General features: G+C 43.4%; 2 protein-coding genes across 4 annotated transcripts in view; one reads left to right on the top strand and one right to left on the bottom strand.

Annotated features, from left to right (window-relative positions):
* Positions 1-3452: 3452 nt before the first annotated feature.
* PNMA2 (PNMA family member 2) lies at positions 3453-10416 on the bottom strand. Of its 2 annotated transcripts, none has more exons than XM_081077852.1 (3): positions 10280-10416; positions 7413-7544; positions 3453-7111 (listed from the first exon to the last, which is right to left on the bottom strand). In XM_081077852.1, exon 3 carries the CDS (start codon positions 6612-6614, stop codon positions 5520-5522), a length of 1095 nt encoding a protein of 364 aa, XP_080933978.1. In that variant the 5' UTR covers positions 6615-7111; positions 7413-7544; positions 10280-10416; the 3' UTR covers positions 3453-5519. The 2 variants fall into 2 exon arrangements, with proteins under 2 accessions (XP_080933978.1, XP_080933979.1); XM_081077853.1 differs by having other exon boundaries at positions 10163-10296.
* Positions 10417-10621: 205 nt separating this feature from the next.
* Positions 10622-27764, top strand: part of DPYSL2 (dihydropyrimidinase like 2) — a 105039-nt gene continuing 87896 nt past the window's right edge. Inside the window, exons 1-2 of one of the 2 annotated variants that reach the window (XM_081077845.1) lie at positions 10670-10934; positions 11022-11120. In XM_081077845.1, the coding sequence (XP_080933971.1) occupies positions 10767-10934; positions 11022-11120 (267 nt within the window). In that variant the 5' untranslated portion in view covers positions 10670-10766. Of the gene's footprint in view, positions 11121-27764 lie in introns of both variants that reach the window. The other variant, XM_081077846.1, reaches the window with a different exon arrangement.

Genomic DNA, 27764 nt, shown 5'->3' with positions numbered 1-27764 from the left:
GTCAAGGAGGTCTAGCTCTCAAGTAGTTCAGCTGCTGATAAAACCGAATGGTCCTGGTGAGGAAATATGACCTAGAGATTCCGCAGCTCTGCCAGGTTGCTCTTTTAGCGATCGACTGGAAACCTACCCAACACACTGATTATGGCCTGTGGAACCTGTGAGCCTGGGTCCTCACCCCACATTGCCACCTGTTGGCCGTAAACCCAGACCAGTGACAAAGCTTGAGAGTCCAAAGAATTACTACCTTGGTTTTAGACCCATAAATCACCTATAATTGGCATTGGAAATAGTCCTGGCAATTCTATGTTGGTAGATGTTTCTCCCAAGATGGCAGCACACTTAGTCCTAGATATGTACAGTTGCTTTAGGCGCACATAGAAGCTTTCTATTTAGAAGCTTTAATGTATCCACTAGCCAGTATTTGGAATAGCAGGGTCCCCGAGCTCAACAAGTGTCATCAGAGACCAACACCCTTGTAGGGCATGTTGCCAGGGAGTGCAATATGATGGCTAGTCAGCAGAACTCAGCATCCCTTATTCACCAGCTGGGTTTCCCATCTTACTTATAGTCATTTACAGTATAGAGTTTACTTCTGTAGAAGGAAATCCTGCCATTTGTGACAATATGGATGAGCCTGGAGGATAGTATGCTAAGTAAAATAAGCCAGGCACAGAAAAATAAATACCGTATGATCTCACTTATATGTGTTATCTAAAAAAAAGTCAAACTCATAAAAACAAAGAGTAGAATGGTGTCTGCTAGGGTCCTGCGGGTGGGTGGGAGAAGTGGGTCTAAGAGTACAAACTTTCACTTACACAGGATGAGTCTGTTCTGGAGGTCTAATGTACAGCATGACGATATAGTTAATCTGTATTTTATGCTTGAAAGTTACTAAGAGAATAGATCTTAAGTGTTCTCACTACATACATACACACACACACCCCCCACACACAGTGGTAACTATATAAGGTGATGGACATGTTAATTACTGTGTTTTCCCGAAAATAAGACCTAGCCGGACAATCAGCTCTAATGTGTCCTTTGGAGCAAAAATTAATGTAAGACCCGTTCTTACATTATATTATATTACATAAGACCGGTCTTATGTAATATATATTTATGTAATATATATTTATAGTAAAATAAGACCGGGTCTATTAATGCTTGTTCCAAAAGACACATTAGAGCTGATTGTCCGGCTAGGTCTTATTTTTGGGGAAACACAGTAGCTTGATTGTGGAGATCACTTCACAGTGTATACATATATCACAACATTACATCGTATTCCTCAAATATATACACTTTTTGTCAACTATACCTTAAGAAAGCTGGAAAAAAACTAAGGTTTAGTTTTGTGATAATTGCTTGTTATTTCAAGAAAGCTTTATTTTGGGTAATTGAGTTTGTTGGCCAAGCTGTTCTGCCAAGCAGGAAAGAAGCAGTGCGTTCACCTTTAGGCCACACAGAGCAGGAGCAGGCCTGGGACAGGATGGGATAGGGATAAGCTTCCCCTGCCTTCCTTGGGGACTTCCTGCAGGGGCTCCCAGCCTCAGTGGCACTGCAATCTGGGTAACTCCTCCCTTCAGGGGTGGGTGGGGGTGGGGCAGACTGGGAAAAAGTCTCAGCTGCTGCTTAAAGCAGCCCAGACAATTAATGGGCAGCTCCAGCTGGTATTCTGAAAGAGAGACTGAAATCCTACACCTTGTTTTCTTATGACAGAATTGATTTTGGCATATACTCTGGGGTTACTCTAGTTTTTAAGGAAGTGTCCATTTTGGGTGTCAAGGACCACTTGGGGACAGCAGACAGTTGCGTAACGCAGGTCTGGGCCAGGGACAGCTCCAGGGCCTGCTGCCATGGCAAGGCTAGGTTCTGAAAAGCCCATCTAGGGACACCATGTTCTACCCTAAAAGAGCTTCTCGATGCAGGTATTCCTTGGACAAACTCAAGGAGTTCCTGGCCCACCCTTTCAGGAAGGCGATAGGAGAGATGTTTATCCTGGTCCTGGGCCTTTAGACGATCCAAAAATTATGCTGGTAATCAACAAAAAACAAACCCTTAGTGCATTAGACAATTCTGTCTCTGATACTCTTACTTCACTTCTTTGTTTCATTTTAGGCTCTACTCCTTCAGTACTCTAGCTTCCAACCCTCTTTGCTTTTCCAGTCTTGACTTGTAGAACTCTCTTGGACATGGCTTATAGTCACAATCTTTTTCTTCCATTTCATTGCTTTAGATGACACCCAGCCCGATTCAGTGCTGGGTGGGCCAGGACTTAGCTTATTTGCCAGTGCTCCAGGATTGTTAGCCTGGTCCACAGTGGGTGGGTGGCACAGCAAAGTGGGTGAGCGTGTGCCAGGAAGGAGGGAATGTGTTTGCAAGTGGGGAAATGATGATGGTGACCCAAAGGAAATGCTACCACTATTCTCCAGTCTTTCCTGAGGTGGGGAGGCTGAGCAGCTTCCCTCATGGGGCTTGAAGGTAGCCAACTACGAGGAGGACCCGTGGTCAATTAAGAAATCTGATACAGGGTACTCTGCAAGGAGGCTGATCACTTAGGCTGGTTTGTTTCGGACATCATGGAATATCCAGTAGGCATGTTGGAGGGTCCCAAAGCACTGGGAAGAAGCGTACGGTAGCATGTACAAAATAGGAAAGATGAGAACTGATGATCAGAGAGTCCTGCATTTAGGATGGCCAGCGAAGGAACGCAGGACTGGCTGGTATAGGTGATATCAGGTGACCTTTCCTGAAGGCCTGAAGTGGCTGCTGGCCCCTGCTAAAAAGTTGTCTTCAGCAGTGGGCTTTGTAATCTTGGAAGCCTTAGTGTCTGAGTGTCAGGACTGGAGACATATTAAGTACAAGGCGAGACCAATCTCCTGGGCGGTTTTAGCTCAAGTGATTGGGAGAGGGTGTTGGATATCCCTTAGGACTCTTGTCTTGTAATGGGTCGATCTGCACTGTGTGCAGCCCAGTGAGGAATGCGCCCCCATTGTACTATAGAAAAGAGAAAAGGCAGCAAATTTAAGAGGGCCAAAGGCGAGAGGAATTTTCTCCCTACACATCTATGCAGTAAAAAAATGACTCCATCCAAGAAAGGCAGTATTTCAGCATTACGTCGTTTCACCCTTGGCAGAACAGAGGCTGGTGAATTTCACTGTACAGTTACTTGCCTAAGCAAATGAGTTGGAGGTCTCTGAGGGAACTGGCCTCCATCTGTCATTTCTTGTATTTTAAAAGAGAAATCAATGATGGGTGGACTGAGCCCTCACTCATCCCTGGAGACAAAGCCCAAGTATTCTTATTGCAGCATTTTTCTATCTGGTTTTTATGTCTAGAAGAGTTCAAGACCTTTTGGCTTTGGATTGATTTCCTAACGTTACCTATGCAAATTTTTCTTTTAGTAATAAAACTCCTTCTTCAAGCAATAGTTTATACAAAACCACAATGCATGGAACAGAAAAATACTCAGAATTTTATTAGCATGTATTTATTTTTTAACTTCACATTGATAACATTTTACTTCATAAGCTGTCAATAAAAGAGAAAACTGAGGCCATTTTCATAAATACAAAAACATACAAAATCAGGGTGTATTGGATGATAACTGTATCACTTTGGTTGAACAGTATTGAAACATATAACTTAGATAAATGATCACAAATGATACCTTTTTAAAAAATGCTTTTCTTACAACCTCAGGATATTCTTCAGTTAAAACTATCCACCATCAGAAAGAACAATTTATTGTTTCAAAGTTGAATCACTAAGAATAGTCAACAATTGCTGGAATACTTATCACAAAATAATAGACAACAAGCATTCAGACTTACCATAAGAGCTAAAACTGTTTCTACTGCAATGTTATCACAACTTGACCGACAGACTGCATACATAGTTACTGCACAACTGTTAGAACAATAAAGAGAGCATGCATTGAGCAGACAATAAGATAATGAAAATAATAATAAGTCTCAATGTAGTGAGGGCTTTCTATCTTCCAGACACCATGGTAGGTCATTACAAGGCATTATGTCATTTGATCCTTACAAAACAGCTCTAGTCTATTATCTTCCCATTTTTTGATGAGGAAAGTGATGTTTGGAGAAGTTAGGCAACTTGTTTGTTGTGTACACAAGCTACCAGGGTGTGATACATCAACTAGCATTTCACGGAATGGTGCTCATTTATGCTCTGCCAGTACATTTTACATCACAGGACACGCATGGGCCTGATTTAAACACTCATGAGGTGTTTAGCTCCCCTAATCTATGAACATTAAGATAAGTTCAGATATGTGCCCAGACATTGCAAGGGAACCTTTTTTCCAAAGTCTGTACAAAATGAGTAAATCTGGAAATAAAAGTGAGCCCGCTGGTGAATGTCTGGGTGTTAAAATTTGGGTACCAACCCACTTGTGTCTACCTGTTACCTATTAGACTTTAGGGCTTAAAATACCTTTTAAAGATGGAACTGCTGAAAAATCTCTGCACAACTTGGAAAACACGATCATGATGTAGGGCAGATTAGCAAGAGTCAGAGAGTTATGGACTCCTGTCTTGGGTTTGCCACTTGTTAGCAAGTTAATATTGAGAAGACCCCTTAACCCACTGGAGCTTCAGTTTCTTTCAAAAAGAGCAAAATTATACCACTTTGGGGTTGCTGTACACATTAAATGAGACATGTGCACAACACCAGGCACATAGTAGGCCCTCCTCTTCTCTTTGCCCTCTGTCATCACTAAAAATCTTCTCTACCTAGACCGGCCTGTTCACTAAATCCTAACTCTCCAGCATGCCCTCCAGTCACGCCTGCCCTTTCTTGAGGATGTCTCTCTCACTGGGAACCTCTTGAAAGCAGGGCATAAGGCAGTGCCTAGAACTGTCTCTCTGACACCTAGCAGAGAAGTGGGAGGAAGGAGAGAAAGTAACCCGAAGGTGGAGATGGTTGTGTTCATTTAACAGTCACACTTCTGCTGGCTTCCACTGGCCTTGTATTTACACATAAGGTTATTTAGCTTTTACGTCTAGAGGCTGTGTCCTCAACGACACTGTCACTTCCTGAGAGCACGGCCACATATGTATATGCCTGTACCCTCCTCCAACAGTGCCTCACCCCGCTCGGGACACAGAATTTGCCACTTTGTAAAAGGAAAACACCTGACAAGTCAAAAAACTTAGATCTTTTCAGATAGATGAACGAAAGATTCTTTCTCACGTCAACTCTTTCTTCTACCGTATGGGTACATTTTGGTCTATCTGGGGATGTTTAAAGGAAACCGGAAGTTTCCTTTAGCCTTACTATGTCCTATTTGGAATTTAATCTTCTGTTTATTGGTGATCTATGCAGGGTCCCAGAAACTCTCAGTAGTTTTTTTCTTAGAAAGGAGGATCACGAGCTGGCTCGAATGCCTTGATTTCAATTGCATTCATTCAAGGAAATAACACGGGAAAGGTCTTAGCCTGGTAAAGTGAATATCCCCAGGCCCACAGGCTGTAGGTCCCGCCCTGAGTTGGCTTTTAGTCATCTGCCTCGTTTTCCCAGGGGCCATAGCTATCCCCTTCATCCGGCTCTTCAATATTCTCATTTTCAAAAGAGGCCTCTTCCTCCTCCTCTTCTCGTATCACCTTCATTAACTCAAGGAAGCTCGGGGGCGGTCCCTGATCTTTCAGCTCCCTAAGCCTACACCACAGGATCTCACTGAGGCTCGCCCCAGCCATGACCTGCTCTAAGCGGACCTGATCTGCGATATTCCTGGGGATGGCCCGTTTCTCCACGGCCCTCCGGAGCAGGGTCTCTAACCGCAACACATAGGCTGAGACTTTCTCTCCTTCCTCCTGATAGGTCTTCAGGTATTTCACCTGTGAGGTCCTGCGGCTCTCCAGGCTTCCAAACACTTGCTTAAATGCCTCCAGACACTCTTCCACGCTTATGGAAGGATTGTCTGCCTGCACTATGTGCATGAGGTCCAGGGCAGGGCCACGCAGGCTTTCCATCAACCACCTTTTCTTTTCTGCCTCTGCTACCGGCCACTCTTTGACTATCTCTGTAGCCTGTTCCAACCAGATTTCAAAGGGCTCTTCCTCTGGGGCGGGCACAGCGCTCCCCGAGAACACTCTCAGCTTCCGGTATCTCATGGGGAGCAGGGGCTGAGGGGCATGTGCTATTGCCTGTCCCAACAAATGGGCCAGTAACTCCGGTGATACGCAGGGCACTGCGGCTGGAGATACACCCTCATGTCCAAGTGCTCGGAACATACCTGAGACTGTCTGCCCCTCTTTTTCGAGAAAGAGATTCAGTCTTTCAAGAAATTCAGTGTCCTGGTTAGGGGTTTTAAAGACCACTTTCCAGATGCCCCCCTTCCCCTGAACCTCACTGGGGATCATTGAGACATCAATGTCCTCTATGAGCTCTAACAAGACAGCATTTGCATTCTCTTGCTTCCTGAATATTTTGCCAAGCAGTCTATACCTGCCCAGAGACTTTAAAGTCTCCTGGAGAACCTCCTGAATCTCAGTCTCATCACATTCCACCGGTATGCCCATGACCATCAATGATTTCTGGTCATCCACACTCATTATGCGGCACCAGTCCTCCAACAGCGCCAGTGCCATCTTCACGAGTATTTATTTCCTCTAACTCTATGGATACCAATTAGTTTGTGGTGTAGGTAAGCACTGCCTTAGGATTTAAAGTATCCTTTAAATGGGCTCTTGAATCTTGAACCCACCAGTGAATGGGTCCAGGTCAGGTCACTCCAACATCAGTCTCAAAGTCTTCTGGACGGACCAGTAAAACCCTTACTTGTCCAGTGGCAAGCACTCAGCACTTCCAACTGTCTCTAGAACAGACCCAAGGTGCGTGGTTAGTGTCTCAGTTATGACAGCGCCACTGTCTGTGGCTCTGCAGTCGCGTGGGTGCTGTTTCTCTCCTGGATGCCAGCAGCCACGTGGCGGTGTTGACCCTCTCTGACCAGCGGAGAAAGGCGAGAACTGCTTTCACACTCTCCGGGTTTCTGCCGCCTCACCTCTCTCTCGTCAGTGGGGAAACAACTCTGCCCTGGCACCCAGAACTCCTGGAGAGAAGTCTCGCAGCAGAGTGGCTTGGACTCCTAGTGAAACAATGGTCAGTTACACACAGCCCTCTCCTTCCCAGGAAGCATCCACATTCTAGTTACGGATGGAAGTGAAGATAGACGAAGGTTCTGCCTCACATGGTATTTGTGCTGTCCCACTCTGTCAGATCTCTTCTTTGCTCCTAGTGATTTTTTTTCCCTCTTGGGGACCCTCCTGCCATCTGGCTTCCCCACAATATACTCATCAGACACACCAATTAATGTCTGAGCCCACTTATGGCCAGGATTCAAGATCCTTCCCACGGGAAGAATGATATGAGGAGATGTGGCTAGATACCTGTTTATGTGTTCCAATGTTCCATGAGAGACGATGATCTTAGTTATTCAGCTTCTGCTACAGGAAGATGTCACCCAACTCCATACAATGGCGTTTCTGCATCCTTCTTAGCTCTGGCCAAGCCAAGCTGCCCTGTTGCACATAAATAATAATGGTGTATTTTCATATTTTGATAATATCCAATGATGAAGACTGTCAGTGAAGACATTTTTTAATGAAGACATTAAAAAATATGACTATCCGTCACAATTCAAGCTACGAAACAATATAGTTGCTTCAGTTCTTTGATGAAAAAACTCCAATTAGAAATCACTCGAACATGTAAAACCAATTAGTATCAATATAACAATATAACTTATATAATATACTTTAATATGATATAATAATATAGGTATAAGAATTTAATATACATTGAATAATTTTTGAAAATCTCAGGGCCAAATAAGTTAAACTTGGATTATGAATCATGCTCTTTTGTTATGTCTGGTCAGGCTTGGCAAATGCACAAGTAGGTGTTTCTTTTGCTATGAATGTTAAGTTACTGACAAGACATTATTGTTGTCGCATTTGAACTTGAATGGATCATTTGAGGAAAAAGGAAAAGAGAGAGCATATCTATAGAGAGCCAGTGGAGATTGGGTAATGTAATGTAAAAAGGGAAGAGTGCCTAACGTCTCCCAGTTCTGTTGTAGAGTGCGTGTTAAGGCCATGATCATTCTTCCTTAGGCCTGAAAATCTCCATGAAGCCGAGTGAGGTCCATATGCCACAGGTGCCAACCTGTGGCCATAGTGGCAGCTGTTCCTGCTACAGGCACATTTCCTCAGTCCTTCTGGAAGGTGCTGACGGCATGGAGTGTGCCCGAGGTCCAGAAGGGCAAAATGGTGGATAATGCCCTGGCCCAGCAGCCCCAGGGATCTGAGCCCAGTGACTTCTCCATGCCTCCCTTTTCCTTTCAATGCGGGGGTGACCTTCCTCCCACACTGTAGTATTTAGAGGAAACATGAGATGTAAAAAGGCATCAAATGTGCAGGAAGAAACATTTCCAAGGTCTATGGAATAACCGCCATGGCTTCTTCCTCCAAATGCAGTCCCTACCTGCAAGGTAACTGTCAAATAAAAAGATGGCAATTGAACCACCGATTTTGATACACAGTACGTCCACGGAAGGAAATATTTAGATATGGAAAAAATGTAAAAAATCTTGTGTTTTCTAACATAAGGATAAGTTGGAAAAGGGACCATACTTTCAGGTGGAAGACCCCCACTGGAATTGTTGGACCATTTAATTAGTAACCTTAGGCAAAGCGTCTCAATCTCTCTAAATCTGTTTCCTACCCTGGAAAGTAGTGATGGAAAAGCACTCATCTCACAGGCTGCTGTGAGTAGGAAATGATGTAATTCGTATGGAAGCACTTTATTCAAATTAGAAGCACATCTGGTGCTGAGTCTGAATGTCCACCTGTGGGTCTCTCAGCCCCCTACCGTCTATAGCTCTCCTTCTTCCTTCTCCCCTTCTCATCAGGAGAAACCTTCCCACCTATCATGGTAGGCTCTTCCTCAAACTGTGACTGGTGGTCCTCCAAATTTAACTCCATTCCCGACCAAACTATCCCTCACATTTGGGTTGAGGGAGAGTATCCACATCTAATCCTAATAACGGCAAGAGCTGACAATGGGACAGAATCCTTGGTCACACTTTCCGGCGCGGCAAGCAGCCTCTTTTAGCCCAAACCCACCGTCGTTACTGAGCATGCCCAGACTTCCCTCTCGAACCACTAAAGGATGGGCATCATCTTTGCAGGATATTGCCACTGTAGTAAAAGGGGCGGGGCTGTAATCGACCAGAGGCAAAGATTGATACAAGAAAAGTACGTGGGGATGGGAGTGAGCAATGAAGCGCGCCCAGTGACGGTGTTGTTGGCACATATCAAAATGCTGTCTGGATATCCATCAACCAGGTAGCTGTGCCTGGTCTATCCGCACATACACAACCACATATCCACACACCGCTTCCCTGCTTGGCCTCATACAATTCAAAGCGTTCAATCACAGCCCCATCTCTTACCTCACACTGGACTCGCGCGGGCACATATGCCCCTACCCCATCCCCCCGCACGCGGCTCTGGCGCAGTGCGCAACAGGGGCGGGGGTACAGGGGAGGCAGACAGGTAAGGGCTGGAGATTCGGGGAGTGGGTTGTAATCTGTGCCTTTCCCTCCCTTTTGAGGGTGGGGGCAGAAGATACCAAATCAGAACATTCTCCTGGGCCCTTGTTGGCGCAGTGGCGCAATTACGGTACGTGGCGCCCTCAGGCACCCTCTCTATGTATTAGTTGTGCTGGGCCGGAATTTGCACTGTATTCTTGGCTACACTCTCAAGCACGCAGAGCTATGTCTCTTTATACCCCACATCCACCACCATTTGCTCCGCCTCTGCATTTCTCCCTGCCGTGCTGTGCGCCCTCCACAACTGTGGATGCACTGAGTGAGAACCTTCTCGTTTCACTCTGCCCCCAACAGCCCTCCAAAGCCCGTAGGTAGACTGAAGCTTTGGTGTCCCGCGTATCGGGACAAGGCCCCCACCTCTCCGTACGGCCTGCGCCATTCCCTCCCCATCCTCACTGCGGCCTCTTCCCTTCTCCCCCCATGTCTTGTCGCCATCCAATTTGTCTCCCTTTCCTCATCCATCAGCTCATGGCCGAGGTAAGAGGAGGGAGCCCTCCCCATAAAGGGCCCTAGCGCCCGGTTTACCTCCGCAATGCGGTGGGCGAGAGGCGCCTGGGTCGCGTGGGTAGGAGAGAAGGGCGCGGGGGCCAGGGGCTGGCTGCGGCCTCGGGTCTTCGCCCAGCGTGCCTATCCCATACTCACCCTGGAGCCTGTTAGCGGGCCCTCCGCTCCGCATCCATTAGCTGGTGGTCTGGCAGCTTCACTTCCGGAGCGCGGGACTCTGGGCGGCGCAACCCTCCCCACCTCCCAGGCGCTCGGCTCGGGTCGGGAGCTCGCAGCGCCCCGCCCCGCCCCCGCCGCGCCCCGCCCGCACCTCCCTCCGCCCGCAGCTGCCGGGAACCGGGAACCGGCAGCCTGTCACTCCCGCTGCCGCAGAGGCCGCCCTCCCAGACCCAACTTTGCGGGAGCTCGCGTGGTGGCGGGGGGCGTGGGCAGGGAGGGGAAAGAGAGGGGTCAGGGGGAGGGACCGGGAGGGAGGGTCGTCCTCTCACCAGCCCTCCTTCCTTTCTGTGCACCTTGCGGTAGGCAGAGAGCGGCAGCCGCTGCAGAGGGTTGTGCACAGAGAGGCAGACTTAGGGATCGCAGACCGACGGGCGGACGCAGAGGACCCTCCCCGAGCCCCCGCGCCATGGCCGAGAGGAAGCAATCTGGGAAGGCGGCAGAGGACGAAGAGGTCCCTGCCTTCTTTAAAAACCTGGGTTCAGGCAGCCCCAAGCCCCGGCAGAAATTCTGTGGCATGTTTTGCCCGGTAGAAGGGTCCTCGGAGAACAAGACCATCGACTTCGACTCACTGTCGGTGGGCCGGGGCTCGGGGCAGGTGGTGGCTCAGCAGCGGGACGTCGCCCACTTGGGTCCCGACCCGCAGCCACCGTACTCCCGGCAGGGCCGGCGCGCGGGTGGGGAGCCATCTGTTGAATCCGGCCGGAAGGTGGAGATCCGGCGGGCCTCGGGCAAGGAAGCCCTGCAGAACATCTACGACCAGGTTGGTATTGGGTGGTGGGGGTGTTTGAGACGGAGGACCCGGCGCAGAGGTCGCCCCTCCGTCGCCCCCCTTACAGCTCGGTGGAGAACCGAGCATCCCAGCGTGCCCGCCGTCCTGCCCCTCCCCGCATATGTACACGCACCCCACCCAACCCGCCCCTTCTCCGCGAAAGGCATGGAGAGGCGCGGGCTTGGCTGTGGCAGCCGTGCGCCCACAAAGGCTGCCCGCGCTTTCCTGGGCCTGATGGGTGGCGATGGTAAAGGTTCGGCCGATCCCCGGCTTGGGGGGGGGGGGTCGCAAGGTGGGGGATGGGGATGGGCCGCGGTTCCATTCTTCTTAAATCCTCCCGGGAGGCTTCCGATTGCAGCTGTGGCTGGGTGCCCCACCCTTTTTTGGATGCAGCTCTGGGCGTGCAGTGGAGGTTTCGCACGAAGCCGGCGGGCTCCCTGGGGGTCAGAAGGGGCGGGGGCTTCGACGGCTGCTCCCCGCCGCGCCCTGCGCGCGCTCCTACAGCATCTCCTTCCTTGCCATCCGCGCTCGCGTCCTGAGCTGGAGGCCAGGACCATGGTCAGCGCCGCCCGGACCGCCCTGGAGAATCTCATCACCCTGACTCCAGTGTGCCGCGTGAGAAGAACCAGGCAGGCGGTGGAGTCCCCGGAAGAAACCCAGACGCTCCTAAATAGCCCATGTGGAGAACAAAGTTCCGCTAAGTATTTCAGCAAGGGCTTCCCAGCGCGCTCCCCCCAACCCGCCCTATGTGGGAGGCGCTTTGGGGATAGGGGCCAAGTGGATTATGTTCAAAGAGTGAAAAGAAAAGGGGGGGAAATCCTTCACATTTTGGATCCAGTGTCTAAGATGGATTGGCACCCTCCATACTGTGTTAATGGGGAAACAAAGAGGACCAATTTGGTAAACCTTGATTTTAGAAAATGTTCGTCATCTCCGGCGAATAAGAACAGCGTGCATTTTAAGGGCAGTCGTCTTCTCACACCAGTTTTTTTTTCTTTATCAGGGTGACCTTCATACTTGTGCATTCCCCCCAGCCTCCCCAGAGCCTTAATTCCTCAACTGATAAATTACAGTGTGAAGTGTTTCAACATTTGTTTGCTGTTTCTTTCCCAGGCCCATTGGTGAAAATGAGAAATCAGTCAATGATTGATTATTTATTTTGTGTGCCTTGCCTTGTGGGGCAGGGGGAAAGTTAGCTATATATAAAAAGTTCAAGGTGATTTCTTCTTACAGAGCTTTCAGAGTAGTTGGGAGTGGCCTATGCATATTCACTGAATGATTCCACAAGCATTCATTTGGCTGGACTTCAGACAGTGTGCTTATAATGAACACATCAGAGAACAATGAAGAGTTGGTGCTTAATGGCACAAACATGTTACTCTTTCCTGATGTGGCATAGAATTTTGCAGCTTTTCACTTTTGTTGGACCAATTCTAGGAAAGATAAACCATCTGCTATCATTTTCAAAAGGGGGCAACTAATTACTTGATTCCTTCTCTCCCAGCCCTGTGCTCTGATTTATTCATATGGGGGCGGGGGTTACTGGATATCCATATTTCACTGTCAGTCAGCCAGAAGAACTTAATCCAGAAAACTTACTTTGTACCAAGTGATCAGACAACAGAAGTAAAAGTTTCTAGTAATGTAACTAAAAACGAAAGCTGAGTGTGAAATGCTTTCCTACATGAATACACTGGGTGAGGGCCAAACCATGATCATTATAGCATGAACAGCAGAACCTCTAGTGCCACTCACACATGTGAGTGTCCTCATCTTAAACAAGTTGTGCTGATAATTCTAATGTCCTAAAGGGAGCAGAAAAATGCCTAGAGATAAGGAAGAGATCATTTTTAAAAATGGCCGCTCAAGGGGTGCAGGTTGACAGTGGTCTCCTTGATAACGATGGCAGTGAATTAAAACTCAGATTTGAAAGACAAAGTTTCACTGGGTTGAATAACACATTTCTTTTTCTATGCATTTAGAAGTTCAAATATTAGATCATCAGAGTTACTTGTTTGAACACTTTCTAAATTTAATAGGAATGATAAACCTTGAGCACATGGAGAGAAAGATTTGAAGAGGAAACCAAACCCTAGGCAGTTTTAGCCTCTGGAAACCCAAAGTTGCTTCAGTTGCCTGGTTATTAGTAGCTGAGGGTGATTCTGGCTTGGTCTTTCTGCCGCCTTCCCTGAATTTTCATTTTCAATCTTGCCTTATCATGTAAGGACTGTTCCTTTGGGATTTGTTTCAGTCTTGACTAAGAGTATTTACCAGGATCAGTACTTAACACTGTTTGAATATTTCATGACTATTAAGACACAAAAGATGTGTGTGTGTGTGTGTGTGTGTGTGTGTAACAATGGTGATTTCCAAAAGTATAGTTGGGCCCACCATTTTGACTGAATCAAGTAGCCATTACAACCCCAAAAATAAGACCTAGCTGGGCAGTCAGCTCTAATGCATCTTTTGGAGCAAAAATCAATATAAGACCCGGTCTTATATTATATTATGTTAGATAAGACCCGGTCTTATAGTAAAATAAGAACTGGTCTTATGTTAATTTTTGCTTCAAAAGATGCATTAGAGCTGATGATCCAGCTAGGTCTTAGTTTCGGGGAAACGTGGTAGTTTTCAGCTAATGAGTAGGGTGACTGCCAATATCTCAGTACGTTTTTATCTGAAGCCCTGGCACATAGAGGTGGGGGGGGATACACTAGAGTGAGTGAATCTCACATCTTTCCTCCTCCCCTAAATCTGTGTTTATAGATGTTATTAATGCATGCAGACAGGCTTTGCCCACCTGCCACACTAGGAGTTCTGCTGTTCCTCTAGTAAGGCAGTGGGAAGGGAGGGAACACGCCTCCTTAGCCCGGATGCCACATGGCTTATGGGAGACTAGGGGAAGTTGAGTTACATGTATCCCAGCATGCAAATGTCAACAAGTCAGCACCAGAAAGCACTCGGTGTGGCTTGGGCTGGGATGTTAGGTTTTGGTGAAAGGAAGAGCCAATGCCATGAGTGCAAATGAGGAAAGTTTCTATCTCATTACTCTTTTCCCTTTGTCTCGTTGGGGGAAGTCCATCTTGGGCTGCAGAGAGGTTAAATTGGTGACCATCTGTTAGGGACTCTGAGCCTCTTGCAATAGAGAGCAGAAGGACACTACTGTTGGCTGTATTTTTTCCTCCTAGTGCCTAGGGGTCCCTCAGCCTCCTCCCTTCCACCTAAGAATTCCCTCCATTCTACCTCAGACACAAGTTAGCCAGAACCAGCTGTTCCACCAGGGAAACTGGATCATGAGCATCCCTTCCAATGGGGCTCCCAGGACCTTTTCCCAGCAGCAAACAGTCTGCATAGACTGGGGTGGCAGGGGACTGATTCTTCATTTCTCTGGGGGCATGTGCCAGTCAGGGAACTACATGAGAGTGCTGTTGAACTTGACAAAATCACCAAGTCTGTAAAACGCTTTCTGATATGCCTTTCCATTCTATGTCTCCATCCCTTCTCCCCATGTTGATGATCTCTCAGCCCTGGGTGCCCAGGGGCTCTGCTGCCCTCTTAATGTTTAATGCTATCCTTGCCCCTTTGTGATGGTGATGCTTCTTCTAGAGCTTTCTTCCTCTAAAAGCAAGGAGTTCTGAAATCACTGTCTTCCCTTTTGCCCTCCCTTCTCTCATTCAAAATCCCTTCCTTGTGTTAATCTTAGCTAGAGAAAACTCCCAATGATTCAAGGCATCCATCGCTTCTGTGAATGACTGATACACAAGTTGTCCCAAGAGATACGTGTTTGATAATAGATTAGCCTGTTCAACAAAATGAATGCCTAGTTAGCAGGATGTGTGGTAGAGATTTGGCTGGGAGCCTAGAACAAGGGCATTAATTTGATACTTTGGAGGCCACATTGGTTCGAAAGAGGAGACACAAATATGAACATTTATGGTTCAGGATCCCAATATACCTAAGACCCATCTGGGTTCAAAGGGAGAGAGGGGCTTGGGTAGGAGAAGGAAATGGTAATAATCCATAATTGTTGGTTGTTCTTGATTTCCCAGATGATTTTTTAACTAATCATATAATTAGTTAAATAAAAAAACATCTAATTGTGGTAAAATACACATAACATAAAATTTAACATTTTAACTATTTTTAAGTGTAGAGTTCAGTAGTGTGAAATATACTCATATTGTTTTGCAACCCATCTCTAGAACTTTTCCGTTTTGCAAAACTGAAACTCTGTGCCCATTATACAATAACTCCCCAAATCCTCTTTCCCCCAGCCCCTGGCAACCACCATTTTACTTTGTCTCTGTGAATCTGACTACTCTAGGTACCTCATATAAATGGAATCATAGTGTTTGTCTTTTTGTGACTGGTTTATTTCACTTAGCATAATGTCCTTAAGTTTCATCCACGTGGCAATACAACAGGATTTCTTCCTTTTTTAAGGTTGAATAATATTCCCATAGTTAGTACATTTTAATGAGTCATTGACATTGAACAGTTGTTGCTCAATTAATAGACCTGCAATGAATTAATTGTGGGAGGAAGTAAGAAGTGTTACATTTGGGATGAGATAGATCTTCCCCATCCACCTGGGACCCAACGCTGAGTAGAAGAAAACTCCCTCCAGCTAAACAGCTTCTACAATCTTTCTCCCTTGTAGCTTAAGGGTGGAGAGAAGAATTGCTGTCATTGAACCTCCAGTGACAACATCTGGCTATGACCTCTCCAGTGTTGCGTAGTTCATGAACTTGTGGGCCGTGGAAATCCAGATAGGGCTGGTTGGTTTCCTACCTGCGATAAAGACAAGCCAGGTATTCCGATGGGTTCTTTGATCCCAGTGTCCCTCTCTACTTCCTTGAGAAAGAAGAGAGAGTCAGAATTGATCATGGAGTCCAATGTGTACTACCACTGAATGTCAGAGCTTGAAAGAGACCTCATTCTAAAGGTGGAGAAAGTGATGACCAGGAAAGCACTTCATCCTATGGAACTCAGGTGACAGTCCCAAGATTGGGACAGAGGCCTGTCACCGCCCGGTCCCACCGCAGTCTTATAGCACTAAAACCTTGTTATTTATGTAGCATTATATAACTCAAGAATGTATGTCTATTTTAGAGTGTTCAGAATATATTATTTTAAAGCTGTCTCAGCACTTTCTGATATAGGCATCATTCCCTTTGTGTAAATAAAGACAGAGTCCTGGTGATATTTACTGACTGATCCCAAGGTCTTGCTATTTAGTAAGTACATGAACTAGGATTTGAACCAATGTTTCTTGATTCAGTCCCATATTTTTTGCAACACAGCATTCTGTGGCTCTGTTCCACTGCCAGAGATAGTGAATGTAAAAGTACAATTTAGTTTTGTGGCCAAAATATTTCATATCCCGTTAAACTTCATATGTTCTATGGGGTAGGCCCTGAGCTACATGCTTTATTTGTGCCATCTTATTAATGCTAAGACAACTCTGTTAAGTAGGAACTACTGTTATCCTTATTTTGCAATAGAAATATCTGAAGGTGAAAGTAACTAGCAAAGCAACTTGCTGATGAAAAGCCAGAGGCAGGATTGGAGCCCAGGTCTATGTGACTAAAGAGACTCTTAATCACCGTGATGTACTGAATTGCTTTCTCTATTAATTATTCTTATATCGTCTCCAAAGAATTAACTGTTGCAAAAAGGTGCTGTACCTATGTGGTTTTTTGTTTGTTTGTTTGTTTTCAATGAATTCTTTGAAGCCATTTATAAAAGGGACTGTTGATTTGCTTTATGAACGTGCCCTAAACTGCGGGTAGTCTGTCCATCAGTTTTTTTAAACATAAGAGATGTCTTCAAATATCGCTGAGACAGAGGCCAACTCTGAGAGTATGAATGACATGCTTTTCAAAGATTAGAGCAATGTGATGACAAGGTGATTTTTCCACTTAATGTAAATCATAAATGACAAGCAAATAATGACCAAGCCACCAATAGGAGCATTGGCAGTGGGCTGATGGACACTTGAATTCAGTTGATTGGTAGCATAGGTCCAGAGCTGCACACAAAGAGTGTCTTGAAGGGGAAGCACTTGGTCTTGAAGGTGGCTGGGGTTTGCTCTTGAGACATGTGTAGACAGCTTGACTGGGCTCTGATTCTGAGGCAGCTCGCTAGCTCTCTGACAGAAAGAACTCTGGGCTGGGAGATGGGAAGCCTGGTTTTTCGTCTGGCCCTGTTGTTCGCTAGCTGTGTTGCCTGCGCGATCATCTAACAGGGGGCTCTCATCAAGCTGGGCCTTGATCTGTAAGGCTCTGTCTCCAGTTTCCACTAAAGGTTCTGAAGGAAACCTGTGATGTCTCTGGTTTTGTTCTTTTTTTTTTTTTTTTTTTCAGTTAGGGTAAAATTTACATAACATAAAATTCTCACTGTAACCATTGTGGTCTACAATTCAGTGACTTTAGAGCATTTATAATGTTGTGCAACCATCACTATTGTCTATTTCCAGGACTTTTTTTTATCACTTCAAAAAGAAATCTCATATTCATTAAGCAATCATGTCTTATTAGCTCCTTACCCATACCTATGGCAGCCATGAATCTACTTTCTGTCTCCATGGATTTGCTTTTTCTGGACACTTTGCGTAAATGGAATCATAGAATATGTGGCCTTTTGTGTCTGGCTTCTTTCATTTATTGTGATGTTTTCAAGGTTCATCCATATTGTAGCATGTGTCAGTCCTTCATTCCTTTTTATCACTGAGCAATATGCCATTGTTTGTATACAGTGCATTTATTTATCTATTCACTTGGGTTGGCTCCACTTTTTGGCTATCATGGATAATACTGCTGTTAGCATTCTTTTAAAAGTTTTTGTTTAAACATATGTTTTCAGTTCTGGAAATTGCTAGATCACGTGGTACCATGTTTCCCCCAAAATAAGACTTAGCTGGACCATTAGCTCCAATGTGTCTTTCAGAGCAAAGATTAATGTAAGACCTGGTCTTATTTTACTATAATATAAGACCTGGTATAATATAATATAACACAACACAACACAACATAACACTGGGTCTTATATTAATTTTTGCTCCAAAAGATGCATTAGAGCTGATGGTCCAGCTAGGTCTTATTTTTGGGGACACATGGTATTTCTGTTTAGCCTTTTGAGGAACTGCCAAACTGTTTTCTCCCATTTTACCACCTTTTTGCATTCCTGCCAACAATGTACAAGGGTTCCAATTTCTGCACATTCTCCACCTCACTGGTTCTTTTCCCCTTTTTAAAAACTATAACTATCCTAGTGGGTGTGAAGTGGTGTCTCATTGTGGTTTGGATTTGCATTTCCCTAATGACTAATGATGTTGAGCCTCTTTCATGTTCTTGGCTGTTTGTGTATCTTCCTTGGATAAATGTCTATTCAAGTTCTTTGCCAATTTTAAAAAATTGAGTTGTCTTTTTCTTGTTGAGTTGTAGGAGTTCTTTATATATCCCAGATACCAGCACCTTATCAGATACATGATTTGCAAATATCTTCCCCTCTTCTGGGGATTCTCTTTCTTGATAGTGCCCTCTGATTCACAAAAGTTTTTAATGTTGACGAAGTTCAATTTATATTTTCTTTTGTTGCTTATGCTTGTGTTGTTATATGATCCCTGGGTGTTCTCAGAACTGCTGGATCAACTGAAATCTAGTAAAGAAGTTCTAGGGCCTCATTTCCTAGAATGATATTCATGTAACTAAATCCTATTGTTTTATGGGAACCTTGAAATTTATTAAGAAGAACATTTGCAATAGGTTAGTATTCTTGAGTGTTTTGTGTACTGCTTAAGTTTGGTCTTTCTATGTCATGATCCAACCATACAAAGAAAATTCTTGTGTGTGTGTGTGTGTGTGTGTGTACATATATATATGTGATATATATGTGGTAGTATACATATATGTGGTACTATACATATATAATGTAATGTAATACAATATAATATAATATAATATAATATAATATAATATAATATAATATAATATAATGAATATATCAGGGGTACCAAAAAACGTATACAAGTGGACACTATGGTCAATGTTGCTCAAGCAGTAGTTCCCCGTAATCAGAAGTGTCTGGACACTGATGGTAACTACTTTGAGCACCTCTTATAATTGCAGAAGTCAAACGTGACTTGTATTTATCTTTTGTTATCAGTATATATTGAGTATTACAATTTTAATACAGTTTTCCTTTCTTAAAATGTGTATACATTTTTTGGCACCCTTTGTGTGTGTGTGTTTGTGTTTGTGTGTGTATGTGTGTGTGTGTTTAAATGACCTTGAAAATTTTTTTACCAAATCGGTGATTTGGGAGTGGCAGGATGGTGTTGAGGAGGGCTATGACTTAACAAGCTGAATTTAGGAAAAATTAGTTAGAGAAAATAATTCAATTCAATTTTTATTTTCCAGTTTTCAGAGGTAATATGACAGAGTACCATGTTTATTGTAGATTATACTGCTAAGCAAATTTTTTAAGAAAGAAAGAAATCACTGATAATCTTATCTAGAAATAACCATTAATAGCATTTTTTTTCTAGTCTTTACTCTCCCATCAAAAATGAATGAGAAATACTGCTTTTTAGCATTCCTGACATCACTGGGTATTATAGTTCTTACAGTATTTCCCAAATTTACAATGATTTCCTGCTTTTTGCCCATTTTCCTCTTGATGTATTCATATTTTAAACATTGATTTGTCAAAATTATATGTTAAAATGTATCCATTTTAATGTCACTTATTAACACATTTTTTCCTAGTTTGCATCTAATTTTCTTATAGCCTTCATTTTTTGGCATCCAAATTTAAATTTTATTTAGTTAATTCATCTTTTCTGTGTTTTTTGGCTTTCAATATTAATATTTAATTATATTTTTCTTCTAAAACCTTTTTGTATTTTGTGTTTATTTGTATTTAAATCTGGAAATTAATTTTTATCTATAACTTGAAATAAGGTATAACAAATTTTCAAATAGTTAGCCAGTTGTCCTAATAGTATTTATTTAATAATTAATGTTATTTTACTTAGTTTTTATATACTCAATTTTTAAATATATGTCTGGGCATTTTTTGGCTTCCTTCTCTGTTTCACTGATCTGCCTTACTAATTTTGTAGTGGTTCAATACCATTTTAGTTACTGTAATTTAAAAAATATCTTTACTTTTGTTTATTTTTTGTCATTCCCTTGCATTTTCCATGAAAGATATTTTAAATTACAGAACCTTGATATAATTTTTACCAGATCTCTACTGAATTTATATATTGAATTATAAGAAATATTTAAGATAGTAAGCCTTTTTACTTAAGTGTATAGTATGTCTTGCCTTTTTTTCAGTTATTTGGTTCTACTCTTCTGAAATTTTTTGTTACATTTATTCCCATGTGTTTTTTGTGAATGGGAAATTTCCCCATTATATTTTGAAGTTTACATTTTGGTGACTCTTCAGTTATATATTAATTGGTAATAGATTGCCTTGCTGAACTTACTCTTGGTTCTAACAGTTTTCAATTGATTTTCTTGGAACAGTTTTATTATCTAGTATTACTTTAATGTCTTTTTTTCCCAATGCCTTTATTTATTATTTCTCTTCTTTGCATGATTACATTGCCTAGCCCTTCTAGAAACATGTTGGGTAGTAGTGGTACTATTAGGGCTGTTTGATTTCTGATTTTTTTTTTTTTTTTTTTTTTTTTTTTGAGAGCCCACTGGCCCATGTGGGAATCGAACCGGCAGCCTTCAGAGTTAGGAGCATGGAGCTCTAACCGCCTGCGCTACCGGGCCGGCCCTGATTTCTGATTTTAATGAAAAGGTCTCTCTGCTTTCATTATCGTTTGAGAGAGCTACTTCAATCTTGTTAAATAATCATTCAATTCCTACTTGTGCATGCCGTCAACGTCCTTCATCCAATGACCACCAGGACCACAATTGTAGTGGCACGAGTTGGGTTTATTACTTGTTAAATTGAGGGAGAGCACATACAATGGGGAACCATCAGGCATCTCTGTCGGGAAAGGTATTAAAGGCCTGAGCTTTGGTGGGGTGACTTTGGAGGGGGGGGGCCAAGGAAGCGAGGATTCCCTCTGGACTGGGTTCTGTCATAAAGTGGGGACAATTCTATGATTGGGGATCTCAAGAAACCTTATCTAGAGAGGGGTAGATTAGACTGAAGCCAAAGCTGTGATTGGTATTGAAGCAGCAGGCACTCATTAGTGAGGAGAGAGGGACGTTTAGTATTTGGTGATTTGGACAATGTTCATATTTTAGTAGATGTGATTATGGAGGGGTCTCATTTTTGTATTGGTCCATCATGGTCCCTGAGTGGTCTTGTCTAATGTGGATGCTCTGTGAAATTTACTTTCAACGGGAAGGCCTCGCTGTGAGTGCCAGGCCAGGTCTTGGCAACTAGTTTCTGTTTCTCGCTATGCTGTTAAAATCAGGGTTTGATGTTGTAGGATTATATGCTATAGGGTTTTATATCTATTTTTGTTTTAGAGATGTCTTCCTATCTTCCACTGAAGATGCCAAATAGTTTCCTGAACTCTCTCCCTCCAAGGATATCTCCTATCCCTTGTTCTGTAATAGTTTTTCATAAGCTTGGTGTTTTTTCCTCTGTGTTTACCCACTCAGGTCAGATCCCATCAGAATCCATGTCTTTGGCAGAGGAATGTGTGACTGTCTTTGACCCCACTCTCTGACCACATGTACAGTTGAGCCTTCTTTATTATGGTTACAGTTTGAGGATTGATTCAGGTACCAGCTCTTTGTCCATTTTCCATTTTCTGGTGCTGAGGTGGCAGACTTTGGCTTGCATACTCCAGTTAAATTTCAAAAATAAATTTGGGGAACAACTTCATGGTTGCCAAATTTTTCTGTTGCCAAAATAGGGACACTGAAAAAAAAAACTATTATGTAATATGATCTCATAAAATGAAGACTATTTTAGCACCAAAACTGTTCAAGAGAAAATAGCTCTAGAATTTAAAAACTATGCATAAATTGAACTTTATGAAAAATCGAATGTATTGTCATATGTTTCTCATTTTGACCTAGATTTGTGAACACTTTGCCCCAGGAAGCCTGGCATCAGCTGCTACACCAATATTGGTTGACGTGGCGTCTCTCTCACTTCTTATCTGCCCCTTCTTGCACAGTCTCTTTCCAGGGGTTGTTATCTCTGTTCAATAAAAAGATAGGACCCTCACAGGCCTGTATGAGCAACTGTTTCAAATCACTGGGATTGGTTTTAAGCAGCTAAGGCAAGACACGCAGACATCGACCGGTCTGTCATGAAAGAAGGACTTTTTATACTCACAGATCCCCAGAAACAGGAGATGTAGCATGTGTGCAGGGCCACATAGGGAAACATGGAGCTAGTCAGGAGGCCGTGGGACGGAGGGGTAGACGCGGGCAAGAGCTATTATTGTAGTTTCTGGGAAGGTACAGGCAAGGGAGGGTCAACAGGTTTAGGACTGGCTAGTTGGAGAATTTTAGTGGGCTCTGGGGCATAGGGCCTGTCCCTAGTTGTCTGGAACCTAACCCTGGGGTGATTAGGGTAGGGAGACAGTGACCCTGAGTTTAAAAGTTTCCACAAAGAGGTAGATGGGGGTATGGGCTTTGCATTGATTGTTTTGCATATGAGATGTGCATTCCTAGGAGAGTTTAGGAATCTAGGAATTGGCCAGCCCTGGGAGCGGCAGCCTCTCCAGGGTCTTCAAGGCCCCAGATGTCCAAGCACCAGAAATGCAGAACATGAAAAGGCACGATTAATATAACAATATTAGCTGGCAATAGTAGACCTAAGATTCTTACAAGATTCTGGCCTTACGTGTCTGTTGGTTTTAGGTTTATAGATTTATTGGGCACTTTTATATTTGTATGATCTTCATTAGCATTTTAGCTGGAGTGTACTGTCTGGGGTCTCTGGCCTAAAGCTTTTTGAAGGCTGGAAATCCATCATCTGACTTTTAAAACCTGATGCATGTTCAGAGTTATAGTCATGCTCACTAAAAGCAATGGAGTCCACACCTGTCCATTACATGGCTGGGTCTTTTTATTTATTTCTGTAAATGAACTACAGTTCTTAGAGGACACATGATTATGCCAAAGCTGGTAGTGAGATGGCTAGAGAAAAGTCCACTGCAAAAAACGATCATCTACAGCTCTGCTCACTAACTCTCCTCCAACGTCAGTGACAGAATCAGCAAAAACAGGATTTCTGGGAAGGATCAGCTTTACCTCCTGACCATGAGCTCATCCAGTAACAATAAGCCCCCCAATCGTGGCACTGTAGCTATCTTAGCTTATCAATAGGACACTAGCAAAAGTACATCTCCGTAATGTTTTTCTTGACGTCACCCTTAACTGGTCTGTGGTATTTTTTGGTCACATCCTAATTAAGTATGGACTCTGAAAATTATTGTGCAGGATTCAGGAGTTACGCCGTGCATTGAAGTAATCCAAATGTGGGACCAGGAAAAGCAATGCAGAGACGTTCTACAAACTTCTCAGGCCCAACAGGACTCGGGACTGCTTTTAGGACCCTTTACTATTTGACACTATCACCAGGTAGTTCTTTGTCTTTCCTTTTGTCTTGGCCATTTAGTTAGAGAAGAAGATGTGCTTTCTGTGGGAAAACCAGTCCAGTGTTGTGCTTCACACTCATTCTTAAGGTTTCCTTACACGTCACTGGAGAATTTAGTGTGCAAAATATTAGGCTGAGTTTGCCATGTTATAGAGAGATTTTTTATTATACCAGGTGGTGGTTTTGAGCAAATCACCTATTTCTTTTAGACCTGCTTTTTCATTTGAAAAGTGGGCATCAAAATAGTGACCTCCTGGAGTTATTGTGAGGATTGAATGGAGTAATATATGGAAAATGGTTGGCCTGAGTAGGGACCTAGCAACCTGAGCTGTTAATACTGTAAAATGAATAGGAGACAGATGTGTGTGTAGGTAATTGGAACATCTTTGAGGAGGTCCATAAGAAAGGTATGGAAGTGTTGCTATGGGGGTGCCAAGGTGGGAAGACTTTAGTTTCTTTTCATTTACGGCCACGAACTACAAATGGATGTTCAACCCTTTCCAGTACCAAGACAAATGCTCCACATCTTCTCTTTCCATCTATCTTCTTTCAGTGAATGACTCTACTTTACTCACTGGGAGGGAGTGAGTGGAGGGAACCAGTCTTCAGAAAGACACCCACTTATCTTCTCACCACCAAACTTATCATTTTCCATCACTGGTACTATTTTCCCCTCCCCACCGCTCAGCAGAAGGAAGGTCCCTACTCCGCCTATGGCCATTGGCTCATGTATGCCCCGAATACCATCACTTCCTACTTCCTGAAACTGTCCACCTCCTCACCATCTACTGCATCGTTTCTATCAGCATACACATGTCCGTTAGCACCTGTATTATAAAACAACAACAAGAAAACTCACAAAAATCCCCTCTTGACCCATATTTCTCTCCAAATTCTGTTTGTCTACTCCTTTTCTTAGCAAACTTTTCTAAAGACTTAACCTATATTTGCTGTGTTTCTTCATCTCCCATTCACTGCTTAAAAAAAAAAGAACTGACATACATCACACAGGAATATATTATTAAACGGAGAGATAGCTAAAGCCCCCTTTGACCACTCTCCTCATTCCAGTCCTCTCCCCTCCTGGATAAACTATAATCACGGTTTATTCATTCCTTTATATCCTTTCAGACTTCTACCTATTTACATGTATATCTGTCCTTGGAGAAAATGTGTAGTATTATTTGTGTGCTTATGTGTGCGTGCATGTGTGTTTGTTTTACATAAATGATATCACTATATATCAACAACTTGTTCTTTTTCTTTCTCTGTGTTGCAGAGGTCTATGTTAGTATATAAAATTATATTAGTTCATGTAAGTTTACATTCTTTTAGCTGCTGATACTAATCATAATTGCTAATAGTTATTGTGCTAAACGTGTCCTAAGCACAATTCAAATTGTTTTCCACATGGTTATTTATTTCGACCATTCAATGACCCTGGGGGGTGGGTATTATTGTCTCCATTTTCATGAGGAAACTGAGGTAGAAAGAGACCAAGTAACATGCTTAAGGTTATGTGCTCAGTAAGTGATGAAGTCGGGATATAAAATCAGGCATTTGGCTCCAGAGTATGTGTTCTCAATCACTGCATTGTTCCACAGTTTGAATATACCATGGGATATTGAGCCATTTTTCAGTTGTTCCCAGTCTTTATTGGTAATAAACAACACTTCAGGGAGCCTCTTGCACATTCTTTTTGCTTGTGCAGGAGTGTGAGTGTGCCTTTACGGTAGACACGAGATAGTGAAACTCCTGGCTCATGGGTAAGCATACTTAACGTTACTACAGATATCGTCAGAAGTGGACAGCAAGGGACTGTCCATTTTACACTCTCCTCAGTCATATAAGAGCACACCTATTTCCCCATGATTTGGTATCAAATTTAATACTCGAAATCAAATTTAAAAGTTGCCAGTCACATAGGTTAAAAATGGTACCTCATAGTTTCCCCTCGTCTTTGTCTGATGCTAGTGGATGGAGCATGTTTTCATATGACGACGGGTCATTTATAGTGCTGCTTGGTCAACTACCTGCCTATAATCTTTCCCTACTTTTCTATGGATTTGGTTGTCTCTGTCTTTTGGTTTGTTAAGAGTTATTTACTTATTTGGGATACCACAACTCACTCTTGAACCCACTCCAATCTGGTTGTTATCTCTAGTGAAACTTGTCAAGGTCACAGTGTCCTTCATGTGGTGGGCTTCGTAGATCCTTCCTTCCTTGTCATTATCTTAATCCATCACCCAGGCGTTCATGCCCATGCCCATGAGGATATCAGGGCTGGCAAAGGGAAAACAGGACCACTAGGTGGCAGTAGCACACAGCCAGGTTTATTTGGGCAACACTGACAGTGGCCTGAGAGGGGAAATCCTCACAGCGTCAGCCCTTCCAAGGACAGAGGTGTGAGCCACCATCCAGAAGGGAAAGAGGACAAGGGGACACCTGGGGGAGAGGGACATCATACAGGGCAGGGATTAGGGGCTTCTGTGTCCTGTGATGTTGCTCAGCAGCATAGTGGGGGTCTCTGTGGTAGAGACTGAAGGGCAGCAACACAGCAGCTTGGCGTCTTTCAAAGTCAAAAGGTTTGTATTCTCTGGGGCTAGCAGATGTTGCGTGCGGGTTTTGCAGGATATGCAAAGCAGGCAGGCTCTAAATGGCTAAAAATATGCTTATTGGGGCTATATTTAAAGCAGTTGGATGCGTAAAAGTTTGAATTTGGTACTGGGAGGCTTTGAACCCACAGTCCCAGTATACTGTGAAGCAGACAACCTAGGGGCTGAGATATAGGGGCATCTTTAATCCACTTATTGAACTCTCCTTTTTAAAGCACTCTTTCTGACTTGTAGAATGCCACAACCTCCTCTTTTTGCTCATTTCTCTTTGCTGACTCATGCTTTTCTATCCTACACACACACACACACACACACACACACACACACACACATATTATATATATATCGCATATATCACATAATATTCATATATGTATCTATCGCATCTTCTTTATTCAATAGTAGACAGACACATGTTTCCATATCTTGACCATTGTGAATAATGATGCAATAAACATGGGAGTGCAGATGTCTCTTCCATATAGTGATTTAATCTTTGACAAATACCCAGAAGTGGAATTGCTGGATCCATATGATAGCTCTGTTTTTAAATTTTTGAGGAACTTTCATGCTGTTTTCCGTATTGGCTGCTCCTGTTTACATTCCCATCAAGAGTGTCAGCCATTATTTCTTTAAATAGCTTTCTGTCCCCTTCTCCCTCTCTTCTCTTTCTGGGATTCCAATGATTCACATATTGTTTCTGTCGATGGTTTCCCATAGATCACATAGGCTTTCTTCACTCCTTTTCATCCTTTTTCTTCCTTCTCCTCTGACAGCATAATTTCAAAGGTCCTGTCTTCTAATTCACAGATTCTTCTGCTTTATCTATGTGGTTTTTGATGCTCTCTATTGAATTTTTAAAATTTTCATTCACTGTATTCTTCAATGCCAGAATTTCTGTTTGGGTTTTTATTATTATTATTATTATTTTTTTATGATTTGTTAAACTCCTCTAATTCTTTGTTAAACTCCTCATTTTGTTCATGTGTTGTTTTCCTGATTTCATTGAATTGTCTTTCTGTGTTTCCTTATAGCTCATTGTGCTTCCCTAAAACAGCTATTTTGGATTCTTTATTGAGTAAATCGCACATCTACAGGTCTACGGGGTTGGGTACTGGGAGATTATTATGATCCCCTGATGGTGTCTTGTTTCCTTGATTTTTCATGTTCCATGAAGTCTTGGGTTGTCGTCTTCACATTTAAAGTATCAGTCACCTCCTCCAGTCTTTACTGACTGACTTTGGGAGAGAAATGCTTTCTGTCACCCTACTTACTAGTGATTCAGAGGCTTCTCAGATCTTCTATAGATATGCCTGCTTCATGTTTCTTGCTCCCTCTTGTGGCAGAAATCTTAAGATTATATGCTTTCTCTCAATCTTGCAATGTACCAGGCGAGGTGCTGCTAGCATTCTTTTTGCTTTCCCAAGAG

This window comes from Rhinolophus hipposideros, assembly GCF_964194185.1.
Source record: "Rhinolophus hipposideros genome assembly, chromosome: 16".
Lineage (NCBI taxonomy): Eukaryota > Metazoa > Chordata > Mammalia > Chiroptera > Rhinolophidae > Rhinolophus > Rhinolophus hipposideros.
The sequence above is the reverse complement of the archived record's forward strand: the minus strand, read 5'-3'. Positions and strand labels throughout refer to the sequence as shown.

Excerpts from the sequence above, each read along its gene's own strand:
- PNMA2 (XM_081077852.1), bottom strand. The coding sequence starts at position 6,614 with ATGGCACTGGCGCTGTTGGAGGACTGGTGCCGCATAATGAGTGTGGAT.